At 44.4% G+C, this 19,798-nt stretch overlaps 4 protein-coding genes across 10 annotated transcripts in view; 2 read left to right on the plus strand and 2 right to left on the minus strand.

Moving 5' to 3' along the window:
• Positions 1-1,143: 1,143 nt before the first annotated feature.
• On the plus strand, positions 1,144-3,610 carry cfap92 (cilia and flagella associated protein 92 (putative)). Its single transcript, XM_068315824.1, has 4 exons — positions 1,144-1,288; positions 2,122-2,306; positions 2,380-3,242; positions 3,358-3,610. The coding sequence occupies exons 1-4, from the start codon at positions 1,144-1,146 to the stop codon at positions 3,608-3,610; spliced, it is 1,446 nt and encodes a 481-aa protein (XP_068171925.1).
• A 270-nt stretch (positions 3,611-3,880) lies between these two features.
• Positions 3,881-8,687, plus strand: LOC137595954 (uncharacterized). Its single transcript, XM_068316332.1, has 8 exons — positions 3,881-4,189; positions 4,265-4,432; positions 4,749-4,937; positions 5,167-5,317; positions 7,001-7,215; positions 7,364-7,518; positions 7,626-7,709; positions 8,560-8,687. The coding sequence occupies exons 1-8, from the start codon at positions 3,881-3,883 to the stop codon at positions 8,627-8,629; spliced, it is 1,341 nt and encodes a 446-aa protein (XP_068172433.1). The 3' UTR covers positions 8,630-8,687.
• On the minus strand, positions 7,810-13,107 carry acad9 (acyl-CoA dehydrogenase family, member 9). The gene is made up of 18 exons (XM_068316331.1): positions 12,834-13,107; positions 12,486-12,579; positions 12,299-12,400; positions 12,106-12,212; positions 11,926-12,026; positions 11,684-11,762; positions 11,434-11,605; positions 11,289-11,362; positions 11,124-11,199; positions 10,970-11,040; positions 10,767-10,886; positions 10,561-10,689; positions 10,148-10,227; positions 9,891-10,014; positions 9,707-9,784; positions 8,617-8,745; positions 8,304-8,376; positions 7,810-8,065 (listed from the first exon to the last, which is right to left on the minus strand). The coding sequence occupies exons 1-18, from the start codon at positions 13,011-13,013 to the stop codon at positions 7,965-7,967; spliced, it is 1,890 nt and encodes a 629-aa protein (XP_068172432.1). The 5' UTR covers positions 13,014-13,107; the 3' UTR covers positions 7,810-7,964.
• Positions 13,108-14,660: 1,553 nt separating this feature from the next.
• iqsec1b (IQ motif and Sec7 domain ArfGEF 1b) overlaps positions 14,661-19,798 on the minus strand; it is a 117,622-nt gene continuing 112,484 nt past the window's right edge. For 6 of the 7 annotated variants that reach the window (XM_068314682.1, XM_068314681.1, XM_068314683.1 and 3 more), the window contains one exon: positions 14,661-18,660. In XM_068314682.1, coding sequence (XP_068170783.1) covers positions 18,127-18,660 — 534 coding nt within the window. In that variant the 3' untranslated portion in view covers positions 14,661-18,126. The remainder of the gene's footprint in view (positions 18,661-19,798) is intronic. The other variant, XM_068314687.1, reaches the window with a different exon arrangement.

Consider the following 19,798-nt stretch of genomic DNA (forward strand, 5'->3'; position numbering starts at 1 on the left):
CAGAACGCGTTTGACACAGACGGCACACCTCACTTCCTTCACAACGGGTCGTCATGACGACGCGTTGCGCTCCTGCAGAAATCACGCATCGAGGTTGAATCGTGCGACAGCTGAGGAACTTTTAAAGGTAAAAAAAAAAGTTATTCGGGTGTTTTTCTCTGAGAACGATTTGGTTTAAAATTTCCTGAAACTTAATGACCACATGGTTTTCTGCACTTTTAAATTATGAAGGTTTCATCTTTCTTATATTTTATCCTGTGATGTACATTACTGTAATTAAATTGCTGTATAAGATTTTCTCTATAAATAAAGTTTCCTTTCTCACTCGCTGCTGACAGTTGACTCTTTACTAGACATTAAATCACATTCCAATTCCCCTGTTGTTGTTTTTTTTACTGTCTAATTTCATGTTTGACAGAGTTCCTCATGGAAACCATGACAGTGGTTCACACTGACGCGTGTCAAAGCACCTCACATTCAGATTATGAGGATGAGAGGATTGTGGGTAAAAATCAGGAAAAAGTTTTGGAGGTTCATCCATCATCTGTGGAAAATAGGATGAGCTTAAATGAGGATGATTCTGAAAACACAGATGACAGCTCCTATGACGTCACATGGACCGTTTCCATCGCCCTAGCTGTCCCCAGAGGCAAGTTTGGAACATGTAGTTTAACATACACTGTATATCTAATTACAGATTGAATTCATCCTTGATTTCATTTGTTAACATTTTTCTGTTTAGGGTCTGATGTACCTGAAACTACAGAAAGACCTAAGAAACCAAAGAAGAATTCACCTGCTGCTCTGGTGAAAGCCCTTAAAGCTCAGAGCTGCTATCATATTGAATACAGGTTGCCAGGGGATACGGAGACAATCAATGTGGATCTAGTCGTGTACGGTCCAGTGGCAAAAATGTTCTTTAAAGAAGAGTTCAAGGTAACCAAAACCTCAATGAACAATTCATGAACATCCTAGATGGACCATCGCTGTAGAGGTGTAGGAACGATTGTCCTCAGATCAGGATTTAAAGATACAAACATACATATAATGTACGTTTCCTGACAGATTCTGATGACGTGGCATGAAGGAGATCAGACATGGGTGGGTTGGACCCAAGATTTTAACGTCAGAGTCAGTAGGAACATGTTAATCAGTCGCCTTCCTCAAGAGAAGATCAAGCTCCAGATATGTAACAGTAAGGACAAGCTGTCCAGCCTGGCTCGCTACGAAAGGCTGAAGGCCTTCAGAGCACCCCAGGACCAGCCTGAAGATCCAGCAGACACCTGTGGTGAGCATCGACCCAAACATAACACCTACCGTATTACATGATGTAATGGAACGTGTGTTTTCTCAAAGGCGATGTCAAGACTATGATAAAGAAAATGAGAAGCTTATGTGAAAAGAAGTCAAAGAAAAGGAATCAAAATGACTCGGCGTTAAATTCCAGTCCGGAAGCTGGCCATGAAACCGGTAAATCTATTTTTACCCTTTTACACAGCAACAATCTTCACCAATTTATAGAGGATGACTTGGTTCTTCTCACTAAAACAGGATTTCAAAAACATACCAATGCTGCTGACCTGGGCGACGATGGTGTGTCAGTTGAAGTTAATCCCATTTGCTTGTTGGCTGGTGAGGCAACATTTAATTCTCCCTCTCTATAACAGTTTTTCTTGATGTTCTGTGGCGCCACTTCAAACAAAACAACATCTTGTTACGACTCCATGTGGTCATATCTCGTGGTTGAGACTTCAGACAGCAGTGTAAATACCTAAAATACCCATTTTAGTACCTAAAATTTGTTTTAGGTATGAATTAGACTGAGTTATTTTTGCCTAAGATGTCAACCTGTGTTTGGCGGTAATGTCAAAAGGGGAAGTTTACTAAATTTTATGGCAATTCCAGTTAACAAAATTTAATCTGTGGCTTACTTTGAATTTCTTGAGGATCAATTCAATGAATTTGAGATATTTCAGAAACCCATCAAGCCTCACCATCAAGCCTTCAGAAACCCATCAAGCCTCACCATCGGCAAAGCTAAAAAAAAGATCCAAAGATTTAAGGGTTCAACATGATTTGAACCAAGAATGAAGTCTATGATTGCCTTTTCTTCTCCTACAGGTGAGACTCTGTTGATTGAACGTATCCCAGTCGGTTCATCTGGTGTGTTTGAGGTCATGTGTAGCATCTCTCTGGACAGACCACTAATGTCAGACCAACTGAAAGAGGAACTCAATCCACTGGTCATCACAATCGTATCAGCGACCTCACTGCCTTCGTCCCCGGTCCCTTTCCAAACTCTACAGGTGTGACTCAATCCAAGATGATAGCCTTAATGTTCAGTAATGGTATGTGATATTTACATTTCTGTCCTCCCAGGAAAACTGCTTGCCTGCATATTGTCAATACAAGTTCCATAACTTGAGTGTGCACAGGACAAACTATCACAAGCATGATACGAACATCTACTTCAGAGATGTGAATGTGATCATGGCCGGATTGATGCGCCCAGAAGAGCTCCAAGAATTCCTCTCTGGTCCACCTCTGGAGATAGAGGTTCATGATCGTGACAGGAACTTGCAAGAAAAGGAAAAAACCCCAAAAAAATTGGCTGCGGGGGTAGATGATGACATTCTGTACGATGTGACACATCTGAGACACAAGACGAAAGTCTTTAACTACCACGGCATTGCTAGGTTGAATCTTTCTGAGCTGCTACTCGGGAAGAAAAGCCTAAAGATGCGTTTACCGATCAAATGTTGCCCTCCGCCTCCTTTGCCGGGCGGGCGACGACGCTCATGGAACAATGAAATGACAGATATAGCAGCTAGCAGGGAGCCAATACCACAAGGTCATTATTTTGTTGCCAGCTCTCAACTCAAAGTGAAGGTTGAGATAACTTGTCCCCTCAGGATGAAGAACATAAGCTCTGAAACAGAGTTCCTTGATGGTCCGTTTGGTCGCATCATCTACCTTTTTGATTACAACAACGTCGCTGCAATGGCCAAGCTTAGGTCAGAAATCCTCAGGATCAATGCATCGGCTTTCCATTTGAGATCAAACTCACCGGAAAATATAGAGCGAGCCCTCTCAAATTACATAATGAATTTTGAGCAGGATGAGAACAAGGATCTGGATTTCGTTACGGGGTTCCACATCCTGGACAAGAGGACAAACATATTTGTACTCGAAGGGCTTAAACACAAAGCAGTAAAGACACTTTGGGAAGCCGTTCCTATGAAGTAAGACCGTGTATTTTCTTGCCCTATCAGCTGTGCTAACAGTTTGCAGCTGCGCTCTATGCTTACATAGTGTGTTTAAATTCCAATGACAATCCTGCAGTCTGATGTTTCACAGGCTAAGTGGGAGTAAGAGAGAGCAGGTGGTCGTCCTCTACAACTCCAACCTGGGATTCTTCAAGCGCATTTACGACTCATTACTTGTGGGCCTTAGTCCCATCTACTTATCCGAGCCACTAGAGGCCATCGTGAAGCAACCTCTGGTCTACGTTAGGGGGAAGGTGCCCCAATCCTGCCTCCAAGCTCTGTGGAGGTACCCGTTGAAAGGAAAGTACAATGATCTACAGGTTTTACTAAGACTTCTAAAATAGCATCTGTTGGGGATTCAAAACAATGTCAGAACAACTTCCTGTATAAGCTGTCGATTGGTGCATGGTGAGATTACTTTATGTGGTTCTGTGTCACACTGAATTGAGCTATATTACTTAGTGATAGCCCATAATGTGAATGAAAATCCATTTTTCATCCATACTGTGACTGAAAACATTTAAACACCCTTCAAATTTATATTTTTATCCTCCATACTGCCTGGATTATAGATCTGAACCTAACTGCCCTTCTCTGACCAGGCCTGGGTCATCATGAGTTTGGTACATGATATAGACAAAATCATTCTGAAAAACACTTCTGTTTCCCCGAGGTTGAGCCGGCTGCGTCATGTGAGCCGACTCCGAGATGCAGTTCAGTACGACCTCTTCCCCTCGGCCGACATGGTTCTCAGCATGAAAAAGGAATATGGCGCTGAGCCGTGGGAGGAAAACCTCAGTTCAGACATGGAGGTGGATAAACCCGGTGTACCCAGCCGGATGAAACGACATGCACCGCTTGATGCACACAACAGAAAGTACATGAAGCAGCTGCAGCATCAGGACTGCAAAGACTTTGTTCAGGTTTGGGCTTTAAATGAATCTGAGTAGAATCTGTCTTACTAAAAAAACAAGTGATACGTGAGGAATATCTTCCAGGACAATATGAGAAAGGTGAAAGAGGAAAGTGAACAGTTAAAGAAGGCAGAAACTGCCGCCGCATTGTGGAAAGAGCCGTCTGGAGCCAGGCCGGTGCACAACTACAGCATTCAGACCTTCAACTCCAAAGAACTCACCAAGGAGCTGCTCCGTAAAGAGATGGCCAAGGTTTGATTGAAATACAGGACAGGATGTAGAGAATTATAGATACAGTTAGAAGTGGCTCTTCCTGAGATTTTGTGAGTATTGTCACAGGTTGTAAGATTTTTGAATCTTAGAAGGAGCAGCAGTTTAAGATGGAATAGTTTAATTTTGTAGTAGATATGGATAAAGAACTAATACATGATTTTTTTTTAACCAAAGGGCAGACATTGTGACACCTTGTTGACACTTCTGGAAATCGGGGGAAGAGCAACTTTTAGCTTGGTTCTTATTGTACCCGAGAAGCTGAACTGTCTTATGTTAACTCTGGTTTTACCTGTAGTTTCCAGGGCGGAGGTTCACCTACAGTCAGCAGTATCACGGCGCTACAGTGGCAACAGGGAGTATGACTTCAGGAGAAACCTCTGATTCCACTGCTGCCTCTCCAGTTTGGTCCACCAGTATAACCACTGACGAGTCCAAAATGCACCCCAAACACCCGGACAGGGCTCGTGTGGAGGAGCTGAGGAAGGTGACGTCACTCGTCGTCCAGTCATGTGGGGTTTCACTGGAATTGGTTTTTAATGGGATTCCCACGAATCGCAGTTTAGGGATCATATTTTCGCTGCCGTTTACTCCGCAGATCCTCTTTCTCTTTGAAAGTTGGGGTATAATATGACATGACTAACAGCATTAACCTCGCTGCTCTCTTCCAAGCTATCCATTTAAGTTGACGTCAATCCTACCCACTGTGCTTCCAGCCATGGAGAGAGAACATCCTTCACGCCAACGTATTGAAACCCACACTTTCACGCGACATGAGGCCCTCGAGCGAGCACCACCAGGACTTTAACATCTACAGCAAACCTCCAGATTTCTTCAGCCCAAGTCCCATCACCATCCACCTGGCTGGTAGGCCTTGAAACAAAATCCTGCTCCACATTTCATTTGAATGTTTGCTTCTCTTCTAGACTGTAAGACTTCGTGGCCTTTAGTCACCCATCATGAGGAAGACACTCTTTCTACCAACAGCTGTGTCAGTAATCCATAATGTCGCAAAGTGAGGTGTAGCTTTCACTTGACAGGTGGTGAGGAATGACGTCTTCCATTGGTTCTAGTTCTCATCGCTGCACAACATTACAAAAGGATTGAGTGGATGTAACTTATCATCCACGGATGAGTCCTGAGGTGTAGCTGAGAAGGAGGGATTTTGTGTAGAAGGGTAGAAGACAGGAGGCAGAGCTGGAGGTGGAGATGGATGGATGGGATTAGGAATGATCAGAGTGGGTTCCTTTTTATCAGAAGTTGCTCAAAAGAAATCCCAACAGGACTGGACACGACTTCAAGAGGGAAAACATCTGTTAATTTGAGAGAGCAGTTTAAGGAGGAGGGATCCGACTGACCTGTTGGTCATTCATTCCACCCGGAGTCAGTCTCCATAGCTTGGAATGTTGGTTCACTCAAAATTAAATAAAAAGAAAGTAGAGAACCCCAAACTGATTTGGATGCATGAGATCCAGTGAATGATGTTCCCTCAGTTCCAGAAATAAACAGCAGCAAATGGAGCCAATCAACTAAAACCACTACAAAGCCCTTAAAACGTCTGTAAACATTCACGACGGCAGAACATCTTTATTCTATTTACAGTTCTCGGTTTTCTTTTCAGACCTCACTGTCCCACGACTTCTTTTTTACGTCTATTATTCTTCGGTAGGAGTTTTACCAAGATGTCTGCGATCCTTCACACGATCAAAACCCTAATTCAATGCTTCCCTTTGGGACGACATCTAATTAATAGATTCACGCCGTGTCAGAGAAGGGTTTAAGTACAAAATTAAATCGACGATGCCTCTGTTTGACGCAGAAGAAAGACTCTATGCAAACGTGGGGAGGGATCTACAGCGTTTACTAGACTGTAAACATGTGTAGTAAACACTGTAAATGCATATTACGAGTGTGGTAATATACATCTCGCTCCGTGAAAAACATTTAAAATCAGGCTGGTATCAGAACTAAGGCCTCATTAAGTTAATATCGTCACTCCTCAAACCTCTCTGCTGAGCTCAGCTCAATGTCAGGAAGTGAAGAACGACTAGAGGCACGTTATAAATGTACATACATTGGTTCAGAGTGTCAAATTAATATTGTCACTCCCCAATCTATGCAAAGATTTAATTTTTTGGGAGTGATAAGGAGATATATTAGATGATAGGTGTCCTCTCCATCTTCAGTGGGGAGAAAGAGTGCGTCTTGGATTCAATAGCGTGAAATTCAACAGTCCTACAGTCTCCAAGAGAGCATTTTTCCCTTTAACTGTCAGGGTTCTGAACGTTTTCTCAGTGCTTAAGGCAAATATTGATATGTTCCAAGTGAAGCCCCAGATGGCGACGAGTTGAGCCAGAATCCTTCTTTTTTCCTGCTCTTTAAACACTCCCACGCTGGAGAATTGATCTGCCCAAGAGGACCTGTTGCATTTCCTGTTGTGAGCCGGCCAGTGAGGTGATATCGATGCTTTAGCACGAAAATGAAGAGCGTGAGCGTAAAAAAAACCCGACCGGGTCACCGGATTCAAGTGGGCGTGTTGTTGATGCTCAGGAGAACTGCTGCGGCGGGAGCAGCTGGAGGCGGCTGCCGAGCGATCCGGTCGTTGGCTGAAGAAGCTGCTTTCTGGTGGGACCGTCAAGCCGCCAGGCGACGGCGCCTTCCCAGAGTTCAAGTGTCACATGGGAGGAAACTGTGAGAGGATTCAGGACATACTGAAGGACGAACCCAAGAAGTATTCGCTGAGGAAACCAGGCATGATGCTGAAGGTACGGCGTTTGTTTCACACAACGTTTGGGATTTTGTGTTCCGGGTAAGGAACTGCCGATGAAGTGAATCCCCTTAATCTGTCCATAAAATCTTTAATCTAAAATGCAAAATCTTCAATACCTTTACCAGCTGTTTGTTGCATTGCAGCCTCTGCCTCACCTGTCTGTGCTGAACCTCGGTGAGGAGGAAGCGGAGAAACAGAAGGGCGTGGCTCTGGCGCCAGGCGACTGCCCGAACTGCAGCCTCGGCAGCAAGAACGTCATCCCCAGACACGCCTCCATGTACAACAAGCACCGCTACCCGTCAGTCAGTTTATTCCTTTTTTTTTATTCATAAAGGAACAAACGATGAACCAGAAGCTAATCAAAGGTTTTCGTCTATTTTTCTGTTCTGGTGCTTCCTTCAGCAGCTTCACTAAGCAAAGATCGTTACTGTACAAACGGACCGCCCTGCCTCTGACCGACGAGGAGAAGAACATCTTCGCTTTTCAGAAGTACGAACGCAACAGAACGACAAACAGCCTTTCAGGAACACGTTGAAAACCAGATGAACACAACTCCTCGTGTCAGTCAGGCAAAAATCCTTGGCTAAACTCCAGATAAAAGAAGTCAGACTTTATCTAAAGATCTCAGCGATATAGCAACAATCATGAATCTTAACTTATTAATCAAACGTACATCAAGGTCAGCACCAGTGAAACCAATCACAGGAGCTGTGAGGTATTAACACCGTCCAATCAGAGCAGAGCTCAGAACGTTCTCTCCAGGGGGTGGGAGCAGATGTAGGCTCGTTTCTCCAGGACCTGCTTGGCGATCTTCGTGATGTTGGCGTCGTTGTTCTCGGGAGAGTCTGGAGCAGATTGAAATGCAAATGAATCAACATGCGTGAAACGCAAACACGCAACATTCCGATCTGTCAAGATACCGCAGAATACACGCCGGAAGTTCAAATAAAAGCACACCGTGTGGAAATTAAAAGCTGCGGGGGTTCAGGTGTCGGTATGCGGGACTTGGCCGGGAAATTCTGCAACACATGCAAGTCTTTTGTTCTTCAGATGTTCTCAATTAGCGTTTTGTGTTGTACTTACGTTTTTCCAACTGGATAATCATGTAGTTGTTCTTGAAGAACGCCTGGGTGCAGAAAGTGTTTGCGAGCAGCACCTGAAAAAAAAACAAAACGAAGACCCATTCATCAAAACATGCAGACATGAACTGAAACACAGAAATGAGAACGTAATTTGAGGCAGAAGGGGGGAAATAGTTCATCAAAAGCGAAATGAATCCATCACAAATGTCGACACGTCTGATGGACGTGTGTGAACTGATGTGTGTTCCAATCCTCAGACACGGAATCGGGATGAGCGGGATCACTCCCGGCAGACGGCGCCCCCCGCCCCTCACCTCGTGGTCGTGATTCTTCAGGCCGATGCTGATGGAGCGACTCGCTCTGGATATGACAGCCGTCATGGCGTAAATGTTGATCAAAATGTCTGCTACTTTCTTCAGGATGAGCTGTTCGTCCACGATGGTCTAAAAAATATGAGTCACACGTCACAGAATGCATCTTTATTGTGAAGAAACACTCGACACGTCCAGGATGACAAGTGAAGCCTACGGTGTCTGGGTTGGGACAAATGGAATGCTCTTCTTCTGGAAATTCTAAATCTTTCTGAATACTGTTGTCATTTGTTTTCCGGTGCCTTGTCGACACGGTGATTAATGGTTACTGTATAATCAAAGTCTCCATCGTGTGTGATAAACATCTGTGTTTCTACGATTTCTACCCAATCCAGCAAAATAAAAAGGGGGGGAAATTGATCTGAATTAAAGTGTGAAAAATGTTTTCTAACCATGTGTGGAAAAGGCGATCAGATCGATCAGACCCAGATCGACTGATCAATAAGACGTCACTGCACAAAACTATTTGAAAGAATCGATCGATTAGACACTGATTTATTAGAGCGTCATCATGTTATCATTCTTCTCTGATGCTGTTAAGATTCTACCAACAAGATCTCCTGAAAACATCGCCCGTCCCTGATCTGACCTTTAATAGATTAAAAAGAAAATAAGAAGCTGCTCACATAAATTGTGGACAATTAAAGCTAAATTTACTCGAAGCATTCCGAACTTAAACGATCTCAGGCAGGATGCAGACAGATGAAAGCCTCAGGAGGATTCTCGTAATGCGTCGGATCAAAATGACGTCAAATGATGCAGGAAGTAAGGATTTTGGGGAGCAGAGCTGCGTCCAGGAGATTTATGGCTTGTTTGAGAAAGCCATGATTACAAAACCACAGTCACGCAAAGAAGGAGGGATCGCGAGCAGCTGTCCGACAGACCGCCGGCACCTCGTGAGCACCGACGGGGAGATGGACCAAACAAACCAAGGCCTGAGTCTTTAGGACTAATCACAATTTGGTTGCATGGAAATTAAACTGAATGGGAAAATCCTACATCTGGTTTTCCAGAGTGTGAAATCAATTGTTACCTTTCCAAATCTGTACAGCAGGCTCTCCACCGTCGTTCCAAAATGGGTGACGTTTAATTCCAGGTTTTTTGCGCTGTCCTGCAAGCGGAAAATAACTGAGCATCAAGGAAAGATGTCCTCAATTCAGAGAGAACGAGGTGATCGAATCTGTTCTGAAAGTTAGCTGATGGTTTAAACTTCTTACCGCCAAGCTGGGATGCACCACGGCCTTGTTTCCCGTCAGGCCGTGGTTCTTTGGACTGACTGAAGTCCAAACTTTATTCTTAAACACGCTTAAAGCCAAGCCGATATTTCCTTTCTTTATTTCTCTGAAAGCAGAGCAAATGAAACTTTAACAGTGACTGTTTTTCTCAAATCTATTTTTCTCTCAAATTTACTTATTGACAACTGCAAACACGTGGATGGATTTGTCCTGATGGGTGTAAAACGACTACGACTCACTTTATTCTGCCTGTGAGGATTTTGCCAGCGTACTGCATTCCGGTGAGAGCGATGTACATCCTCAGGATTTCATTGGTTCCCTGAAAAAACAACAACAACAGCAGAATGAACTAATAGCATGTAATCGGTTTCAAATTGATGAGTAAATAATGTGGATAGAGATTGTTTTGTATATGAAACTGAAATCTAAATCATTTTTTTCAAAAGTTTCATTGTGACGTTTCAACCGCAAACACAAATGCGCCCCCTAGTTGCCTTTCGACTAAACTGACTGCATTACATTATCCAATGATCCAAAAGAATCTAAATTTGCCACACATTGAAGATTTTTTGACTCCAAACAGTAAAAATTCACTAGTTCTCCAGTTCTTTCTAAGAATCATCGGCGCCACCGCTTCACGACGCTCCAGTACCTCAAAGATGGGCAGGATGCGACAGTCCCTGACGTAGCGCTCGTAGGGGTAGTCCTTGGTGTATCCCAGTCCTCCCAGGACCTGAAGCGCTTCGCTGACGCAGATCCAGCCTCCCTCTGAGCTGAACACCTGAACAGAATCCAGAGGACACCCACTGGGAGGAACGTTCCGCATGAACGACGCTTAAACCCAACACGCTATCGAACCTTCACCATGGCGGCCTCCAGGGAACAGTCTGGGAACCCCGGTCTGTCCATCATCCCTGCCGTCAGGTAGGCCATGCTCTCCATCACGAAGGCATTTAGAGCCATCAGGGCAAACTTGTCCTACGACAGAGACACGACTCGTTCGTTCTTCTCTGACCGGTATTATAACGGCTCATTATCCAAACGGGGACAGTCGCCCGTACCTGAATCATCCCGAACTCCGACAGTCTTTTGTCGAACTGCTTCCTGGTTGCGGCGTACTCGGACGTCAATGCTACAGACAGACAGAGAGTTGATGTCAAGATCAAGATATTTTAAGAATCAGATGCAACTGATCATTCAGGTTTTTTATTTTACCAATCAGTTTCTTAATCATCCCGGCGGAGGAGCTGCCCATGCTGAACCGCCCTGAGTTCAGGATGTTCATGGCGATCTGTCCAAAGCGAGACAAAGAGAGAAGGTTTGCTGTTGTGAGAAACAACCCAACCAGAGAGAAGTCCTGTTCCACGGCGGGAATCCCACCTTGAATCCACCGCCGACTTCTCCAAGGACGTTCTCCACCGGCACCGGGACGTTGTCAAAGGACACCTCGCAAGCTGGAAGAGTCAAAAACCCCAAATGAAACGGGATCCAAAGAGACAGAGACACCCGAGCCCACGTGACTCACTGTTGGACCCCCGGATTCCCAGTTTGTCCTCAGGCTTGCCACTGGTGACGCCCCCAAACGCCCTCTCCACAATGAAAGCAGAGATCTTGTCTTTCTTCACTCCGTCTACTTCCACCTCTGTCCGGGCGAACACCGTCATGACATCCGCAAAGCCGCCGTTTGAAATCCAAAACTGAGGATTGGGACAGAGAGAAGTTTCAAGTTCAACTTTAAAGCAAAGGTGATTTTAGGATGTGAGTTTGTCACTCACCTTTGTGCCGTTGAGCAGGTAATGTTTCCCGTCTTCCGACAGAGTGGCGCGGGTCTGGATGGAGGCAGCGTCGCTTCCGCTGAAATTAGTTCAAAAGAAATGAATAAAACCGAAAAACCACCATGGATCCGTTAACATCCTACAGCGGTCAGATTGATTTTTTAATCTCAGAGACTTTAAATGAAGGTAGAAGAAGAAATAATTAAAATCGCAATGATAAAACTTGACATCGAACCGTTTACCTTCCAGGCTCCGTCAGACAAAAAGCTGCGACGTGTTCTCCTGAGGCCAGTTTGGGGAGATACTTCTGCTTCTGGGCTTCATTTCCTGCGATCAGAATCCCCTGAAACACCAAACAGACGTTGGAGGCGTCGCCTCAATAGTGATCGTAGAGTAACGCGCGATGAAAGCGGCGTCTTTACCTTCAGTCCTATGGCTTGATGAGCAGCCAGCGTTACGGCGATGGAAGCGTCCAAGGAGATGACCTCTGCTAATCTGGCGTACATGGTGTTCGTCAGGCCGAGACCCCCTTGGGACGAGAACCAAAACCCAACGTCAAGCCGTGAGAACGGCGGTGGGACGAGAAGAAGAAGAAGCTGTGAACGGTCGTCTCACCGTACTCCTCAGGAACCATGATCCCAAAGAGGCCGAGCTCCTTCAGCCCATTTAGCGTGTCCGCAGGGATGTGGGCTTCCCGGTCGATCTTTGTCGAATCGACTGATGAACGTCGGAAACAAATCAGACGTTTATCGTCAGTTTACGTTATTAATGCTCAACCTTACCCTGAAATTCCCAGATTCACCTTCCTCGTTGAAGAATTTCTCCACCGGCGCCACGAGCTGGTTGAGCACCTCCAGTTCTTCATTTCCTATTTCTGGATAAGGGAAGACCTCCGCCTGTTGGAGAGAGAGAGAAGAAAGATACGGAAAAACAAATAAAAGCTGATCTTTTTCCTTCAGATTCGAGTCACTTCCATCTACAAGTTTTTAACCTCATATTTAAATTGGGAAATGAGGTTGGAGATGTTCTCCTGTTTGGGTGTGGCAGGTGTAGGGTGAAGCGTCTCGGGGTGACCCACGTGATTCAGGGTCACGTCAGGTCACGGAAGCCCATCAACACCCGCGGGTGTGACGTTTAGAATCCGTATTACCTTGTTAAGCTGACCCAGGAACAGATCTTTAGCGTACGCTAGGTTCCTTGTATGTGTCTTGATGGACCTCCGCTGCTGGAGACGTAAAACTTCTTTCCCGGCATCCCTCACGGTACAGGCGAGCAGCCGCTTCCCGGCGTGAACAGATTTAGACAACACCAGAAATCTGTTGACATTCATCACTGCTTCCGGAACGGATTTTAAATCTACTTCTTGTGTTCGCTTTCCAGGATGTTACCGACAGCGAGCTGAATAGCGAATGTCGAAGCCTACTACGGTGAGGGCTTGGGTTCTGCTGCTCTTCCTCTGATTGGCTGCTGTATGTGAGTGACGTAACAGTATCGGTTCGTTGATTTGCTAATTTTGCTAATCTTTCAGAGTAAACCAATCAGAGGTGGAATAGGGCGGGTTATGTCTTCCCCATAGTATGGTACTAGTACTACATAACCATAGTAGTAAATAAGCAAGCGGCAAACCTTTCACCCGTTTCTGTCGCAAGCGGATGACGTCACAGATAACTACGTAGCGTCTTCACGACCATCGTAAATAATAATATCCACGTAAACACATGTTAATAGTCTGATTTAATATTTTATACTGTATCAGACAGCTCACTTAAATACTAATAAAGGAAAACATGAAGTTATATAATGTTTTTTTTTCCTATTATCCAACAAATTTACAGAAAGTGACCTTTAGTCTGACGTAGTATTTATTTTTTCTGATCTAGAAAACTTTGTAATAACATTTTCGTTAACGTCTAAAATTCCGGACGTTCTACCACGTAATTTTAGTATTTTAGTCAGCAATATAGTCTAAGCTCAACACCAACAATAAAAAACAAATAAACAGAAAAATAAATACTGTAGACAATTTTTTTGTGTTATTGTCAGAATTTCTCGTTTCCCCAGCAGTCTCTGAACGTCACATTACTGCATTGTAATGACACGAGAAAGCCTCTTGGTGGCGCAATATCCTCATCCACAGCTAAATACTTAATAAACTGGGAGGCCATGAAGCTGCCTGAGAGAGAACTTGGTTAAAACTGACTGATTGATTGACTTCCTGTCATCACTAACACAAACAACTCTTTGATAAACAACAACTAAACAACAGTCTGTACAGACGGGTAACGTAGAGGACATTTACCCCTCAGCTCCTCACAGCAGCATGCTGTCGTTTCCATGCTGTCATGATGATGTGGCCCTTAAAGCTGGGATCTATTTTTAGCAGCAACCTCAGGGGCCGCAGACAAACATGGCGAGCTGTCGTTCAGACCCCCCCACCGCAGTCAGGAGGGAAGCCGGGCGTGTTGGCCGAGCACCAAGCGTCGTTTTGAGGGGTAATTCTAGGGTATATATTATTATTATTATTATAATTTAATTCTTAACATATATTTCATTATATTTGATTGATTTTTTTGTGATTCACTTTGAGTCTGAAAACACAAATTCCGATTGAAATAACCTCGATGTTTTTATCCAACTAATCCCAAATTTTCACTTACTTGTTAAACTAAATGTGTTGAAAAGGAATGGAGACTGGGGGGGAAATGACAGAAGTGCATTCACACCAGTGTGATCAATGTTTAAAGACCAAGTCTGGATCAATGTATTCACCTGCCGCACCTCGAAACGGGTTCTGATTGGCCACCGCTGCAGCAACAAACACCATTGGCACACCCATAGTAGGCGTGTTCATGCAGAAACAGGAAGTCACCTGAAATATGACAAAATTCAGGCCTGACAGCAGCTGGAGGTTTTGTAGGGTTACCTCCGTATTCCACGTAGAATAGAAGCATCTTGGACAAACCAGAGCAGAGGCATCTCGTGTTTTACTGTATATCACTTTATTTTTGCGTTCGCAACATCGTCACAGTACTAGTTTTACATCGACGGGTTTTTTTGTCTACTTAGAAACAGAATGCATAATAAAACAAGAGCACTCCTTCCTTCCCTGTGACTTCAAAAGTGGACTGTGAGTGTGAGAGAACAGGAGCGCATCAGGAAACAAGTCCGAAAAGCGGCGTTAACGGCATAACAGTCGGCTGTTCAGCTCTAGATCCTATGATAAGTCGGTCCTGTCGGAGGCAGAGAGAAGCAGTTGATGATTATGTAAGTAGAGGAGAGCAGGAACACAGCTTCAGTGTGGCTGCAGTAATAATAATAATCATAGTATTATTAATAATAATAATTTACAGACTATTTACATGTGTTCGCTTTCTTTACAACACTGTTAAAATGGTTCCTCTCTTCCAGATTAATGGAGTTACATCAGATATACCCCGATGGATTTGCTATTTACACCTGGTAGTGAACTGCCCACCCCTACCCAACCCCAATGGACTTCATACTGTACAGTGGAAATAAAGGCAAATGCATGCCTGGGGGACAAAGAACGACTCAAAATTAAATAAAGACACACTCTAGTTGGACAAAATTCATCTAAACTTAAACAAGCATCCGTCTGACAAATCAAAAGTTCTAGTCGAAGTTTAGGGCGGGGTCGAAGAACGACGCTTAAATGAAGAAGAAACGGATTTAAAGGAAACGGTAGGCATCAATGGCATGCAACAAAGCACCTGGCCAGGTTTGTACAAGTCATGATTAATATTCAATAAAGCTACTTTTCTCTGCGCCGTTACTCCTTAAATCATTCTAATCCCACCGGGGGTTCGGATTTGTCCGCTGTGGTTGAGCGTCGACTCAATTTAGTCCCCGATTCATTTGGTACAAACCTGATTTTAAAAGTAATGACTGAACGAATGTGCTACAGTATACTGACAACTCTGACTCTGTAGCCTGAACTACATTGAATTGAACACTGTGCTGTATATTCGACAGCCTAGAATAATTCAACGTGGTAGCATCGCCCGATAAAACACCTTTAAAGTCATGAGAGAAACAAACCGAGAAAAATAAAGAGAAATAAATTGCGGTCGATTTATTTGGTCGAGACAACAAAGTCAACAAATTTATATTTGCGGTGAAAAACAGCCCCTGTGGCGTTTTCCCTGAGTGTGAATGTCTGATTTTAGAAAAGGGAATATGTTGGGTGTTGTTATTTGTCATTTCTTATCATTCTATCATGTTATCATACAATGTCACGGCTTTTTTTTGGACTTGGGTTTCTAGGCTAGTTAGCGGTTTTTCCGATCTGCTGACTGACTCTAAATTTGACTCGTTGGATGATGATTCGGAGAAAAGGTTTTTCCAGGACATGATAACCAAAAACTTTTGAATGGATTACCAACATGTAACCCACGGATAAAGTTAATATTTAATTAACATACGAACCAAAAAGGCACCATATTGGAAAGAGGTACCATGAAATTCTGTAAGTCAAGGAGACGACAATTTAAAGACGGCGATCTTCAGGACATTGTCTGATGACAGTAACGCGAGGAGACATTTACTGACGATAAATACACAGATGAAACTTTTAATTTGAATTCCCGTTTGACCTTTTACCTCTCGCAGCTGCGATAACATCCAGCTGTACCCAATACCCAGTAAGCTAACGTATGCGGATCGGGAAACAGGAAGTTTTTCCTCTGGAGTAGCACAAACACATACTTGACTTCAGTTAGCTGTAGTTGAGGAAGTCGAAACTATTCTACCATTCATTTAACAACTGTCGAGTCTAACATGGATATAGCTTGGGAATACATAATAGTTAGAAAATAGCCTTGAAATACATTGTTACATGCAATTATTGTCTATGATGTTCTTTATCGGGATGGAAGGTCCGGTCTCGACGAATCCACGAGGACACTTCACTGAAACCAGGAAGAAATGATGACAGACGTCAACGGAGGGGGGGAAGACAAAACTAAAAGAACCAACAAAATGGAACGACAACCAAACTGCAATTGCTCGTCGTCAAGGAAACAAATACATTATATTGCACATATAAGTAAAAAAAAAAAAATCCATCTCATATTCTTCAAGAAGATATAGACTAACTTCTGCTGCTGATATTAACTAAGTAAAACATGTGTCTACGTTCCAGCACAACATCCCTGCCTCCGCTCTACACACCACGGACACGGGACAGCCATAGGCCACACGGCCAGCCATCCCATAATATGTCACCAAGATGTTTGATATAAAAACTGCCATCTGCTGCAAGTCACACAGTTTTATCACCGTCACAGAATAATAAATGTTGATTTCTTTCTCTTTTTTTTTTTTTTGTACTGTGGCGTCCATGCTGTCCAATCGATAGATCGGACGACGCAACGATTGACGAAATCGAAAAAAGGGACAGGGTTACACTCAGCCAGCTGAGAGCTTCCGCACCCGAACAGTCGTGTTGTTGCACAGATTCCTCCGGTATCCGATGGAAACCACTTCCTCCTCCACCACCTGCAGAACAAAAAACGCCCACAATCCCACCAGGTTGCAGTCCAAAACAGGTAGTGTTTTCTCTTAGTCCTGTTTGCAGGACTAAGAGAAAACAAAAATAAAATGCATGTAAAAAAAAACAAAAAAATGAAGTCCTGGACAAGCAGCAGACATTCAGATGAATCTGTTTGCAGATGACGACGAACCAATCAGGAAGATGAGACCATGTGTGCGAGTCCGTTCACAGAGTTGTGGCTCAAAGGCAACCGTCTGCGGTATCGTCCCGACCGACGCCTGACTACAAAACGCTTTGATTGTTCTCCTAACGGCGGAACTACGTCACCTACGTGTGGAGCATAACACTGCACGCTTCAATCGACGCCATTTGTTCTGTAAATATAATAATTATAAGTTGATATTTTATAAAATACTATGCACAATATACATAAAGCATTTCTGTGACTAAAGTTATAAATGCTTCAATAATAATTGGCACATTTATCAACCGCTAACAGAGATATCACAGTGCACTGTGAGCTACCGCTACATTAAATACTCGTACGTCTACTGCTGAGGATGACCGTCTGCCTGCCCGTCTGGCTAAAAACCACCTCTAAACCGGATTAATTCAGTTAGAACCAAAGAAAGTTTGCCTATGAAGCCAGATGTTTGATCGCCGTCCTGTAATTTGCTGAGGCGGAACAGTAGTCGTGGTCTTTGTGCGTGATCTTGCGTCCGTTAGTCTTCCAGCAGGCAGACGTGACTTTATGACCTGAAATTAATGCTGGGGAGTCCCTGGAAAGAAAAATCTGTCTCTACCGGACTCTAAATGCTGAAGGAGGCACAGGGTCTCGTCTAGCGTCCCGTAACCCAACTGAAGATGCACAGTGCGAGTGTCTGGGGGGGTGACACCAGTATTCAGTCAGGGGGAGCCCCTGTGCGCTGCCTCAGACCACCGTGCTGATGCCGCTGTGCTTGGGCTTGGCGCTGCTGGTCGATTGGGAGGGGGGTGGAGGTGGGCCGTGGTGGTGGGAGCCGTGAGCCGGGTGGGAAGGGTGCGCCGGGTGGCCCCCATGGCCGTGTTGTGCATGAGGCGGGTAGGCCGGCTGCTGGCTGTGAGACGGGGGTGGGTGGTACTGGTGAGGAGGGTGCTGCAAGTGCGCCGGCGGGTGGTAGTGGTGGTGGTGGTGGTAAGGTGGCGGGTTCTGGGTCAAATGACAGAACTGGGCGTGGTGCATGGGGACTGGCGTGTCGGTCTCCCCCCGGGCCGTGTGGTGCAGGTTGGTGGGGTGGGGGGCATGGGAGATGAGGGTGGGATGCATGGGCTGCGGGGTGGGGCTGGGGGACTTCACCCGTCTGGTGCCGAACAGAGATCCGAGTAGAGAAGAGGAGTTGGGCAGAGATTGGCCGCTGTGGCGGGACGGGCAGTCCCGGCTGGAGGGGGGTCTCCGCCGCATGTGAGGACTGCTAATGATGGACCCCTACAAGAGAGACAACAGTCAGATCACAACCGACACCAGGAAAACGTCAAGTCTTGACTTGGGATAATCAACCGAGAGACTGTCCGCAACTAATTTTTAGATCTCACACGACTGCCGATTGTTTCCTCATGAAATCGCCTTTCTGTTTCCTGTTCTGGTTCAACGTCTTTGTTGTTGTCGATCCACGCTGACGTTTCGCCGTGGATCCTTCGGTGGTTTGGAGGCTCGCTTTGCTGAGCCTGTCAGAGTCTTTGGTATCTTTTTATGACAAACTGCTTCCAAGTCTTCAGACTGACGCCATTGGGAGTTCCTGTCACCGTTACATCTGCTTTCCCAGACTAAAGTACCCTGTTTAATTTGTATTTGCACCACCACCCCCCCAGCTTCTAAGCCTTTACGGAACAATCTTGAAAGCTCTGTCGATTAGTATGCGAGACCGTACACGAATGTTGACTTCAGGTTCACTGCAAGTGCGCTACCGAGTTGATTGATGTGTTTTGACGTTCCCACTCCCACTCAGCAGGGTAAACACGATAATTTCACAGAAATTATAGGGATATTTTTAATAAGCGCACATTAACACATAATAACAATCACGTGAAGAGAAGAAGCAGATCTTTGAGAGCCATGCATAACATGCAAAATTACACATCTGTTGGGGTTTTTTTAAGAATTAAAATTACGTTTTTATCTTTACAGTTAAAGAACCTGTCAAAATAAATTTATTTTTGAAACATTCCCATTTACAAATCATAGAAATATCACAGCCCCACGTTTCCCTCCTGTCCTTAGTATCCTGAATCCACTCCCACTCAATCCCACTATCCAATCAGGCTCCACCTACTTAAGCTCTGCTCAAACTTCAGTTCAGGTCCAGATTGTAGAGACTCGTCCCACTGAAGCTCTACTCAGACGTCTAACATTAGACGGTCATGCATTTTCATGAACTCCTTCTTAATGCGTTTGATTGAATGGATTAAAAAAACGTGTTAAAAAGAATAATACTATCAATTATTGTAATAAATTCAGGGTCAATAAATCATCTGACAAAAGCAGTTGCTATTTCAGTTCATAATGATCTCCAGAGACAATAGACTGCATTCATACCCGTGCCTTTATGCTCATATTTATTCACACC

Source organism: Antennarius striatus, chromosome 5, assembly GCF_040054535.1.
Source record: "Antennarius striatus isolate MH-2024 chromosome 5, ASM4005453v1, whole genome shotgun sequence".
Taxonomy (NCBI): domain Eukaryota; kingdom Metazoa; phylum Chordata; class Actinopteri; order Lophiiformes; family Antennariidae; genus Antennarius; species Antennarius striatus.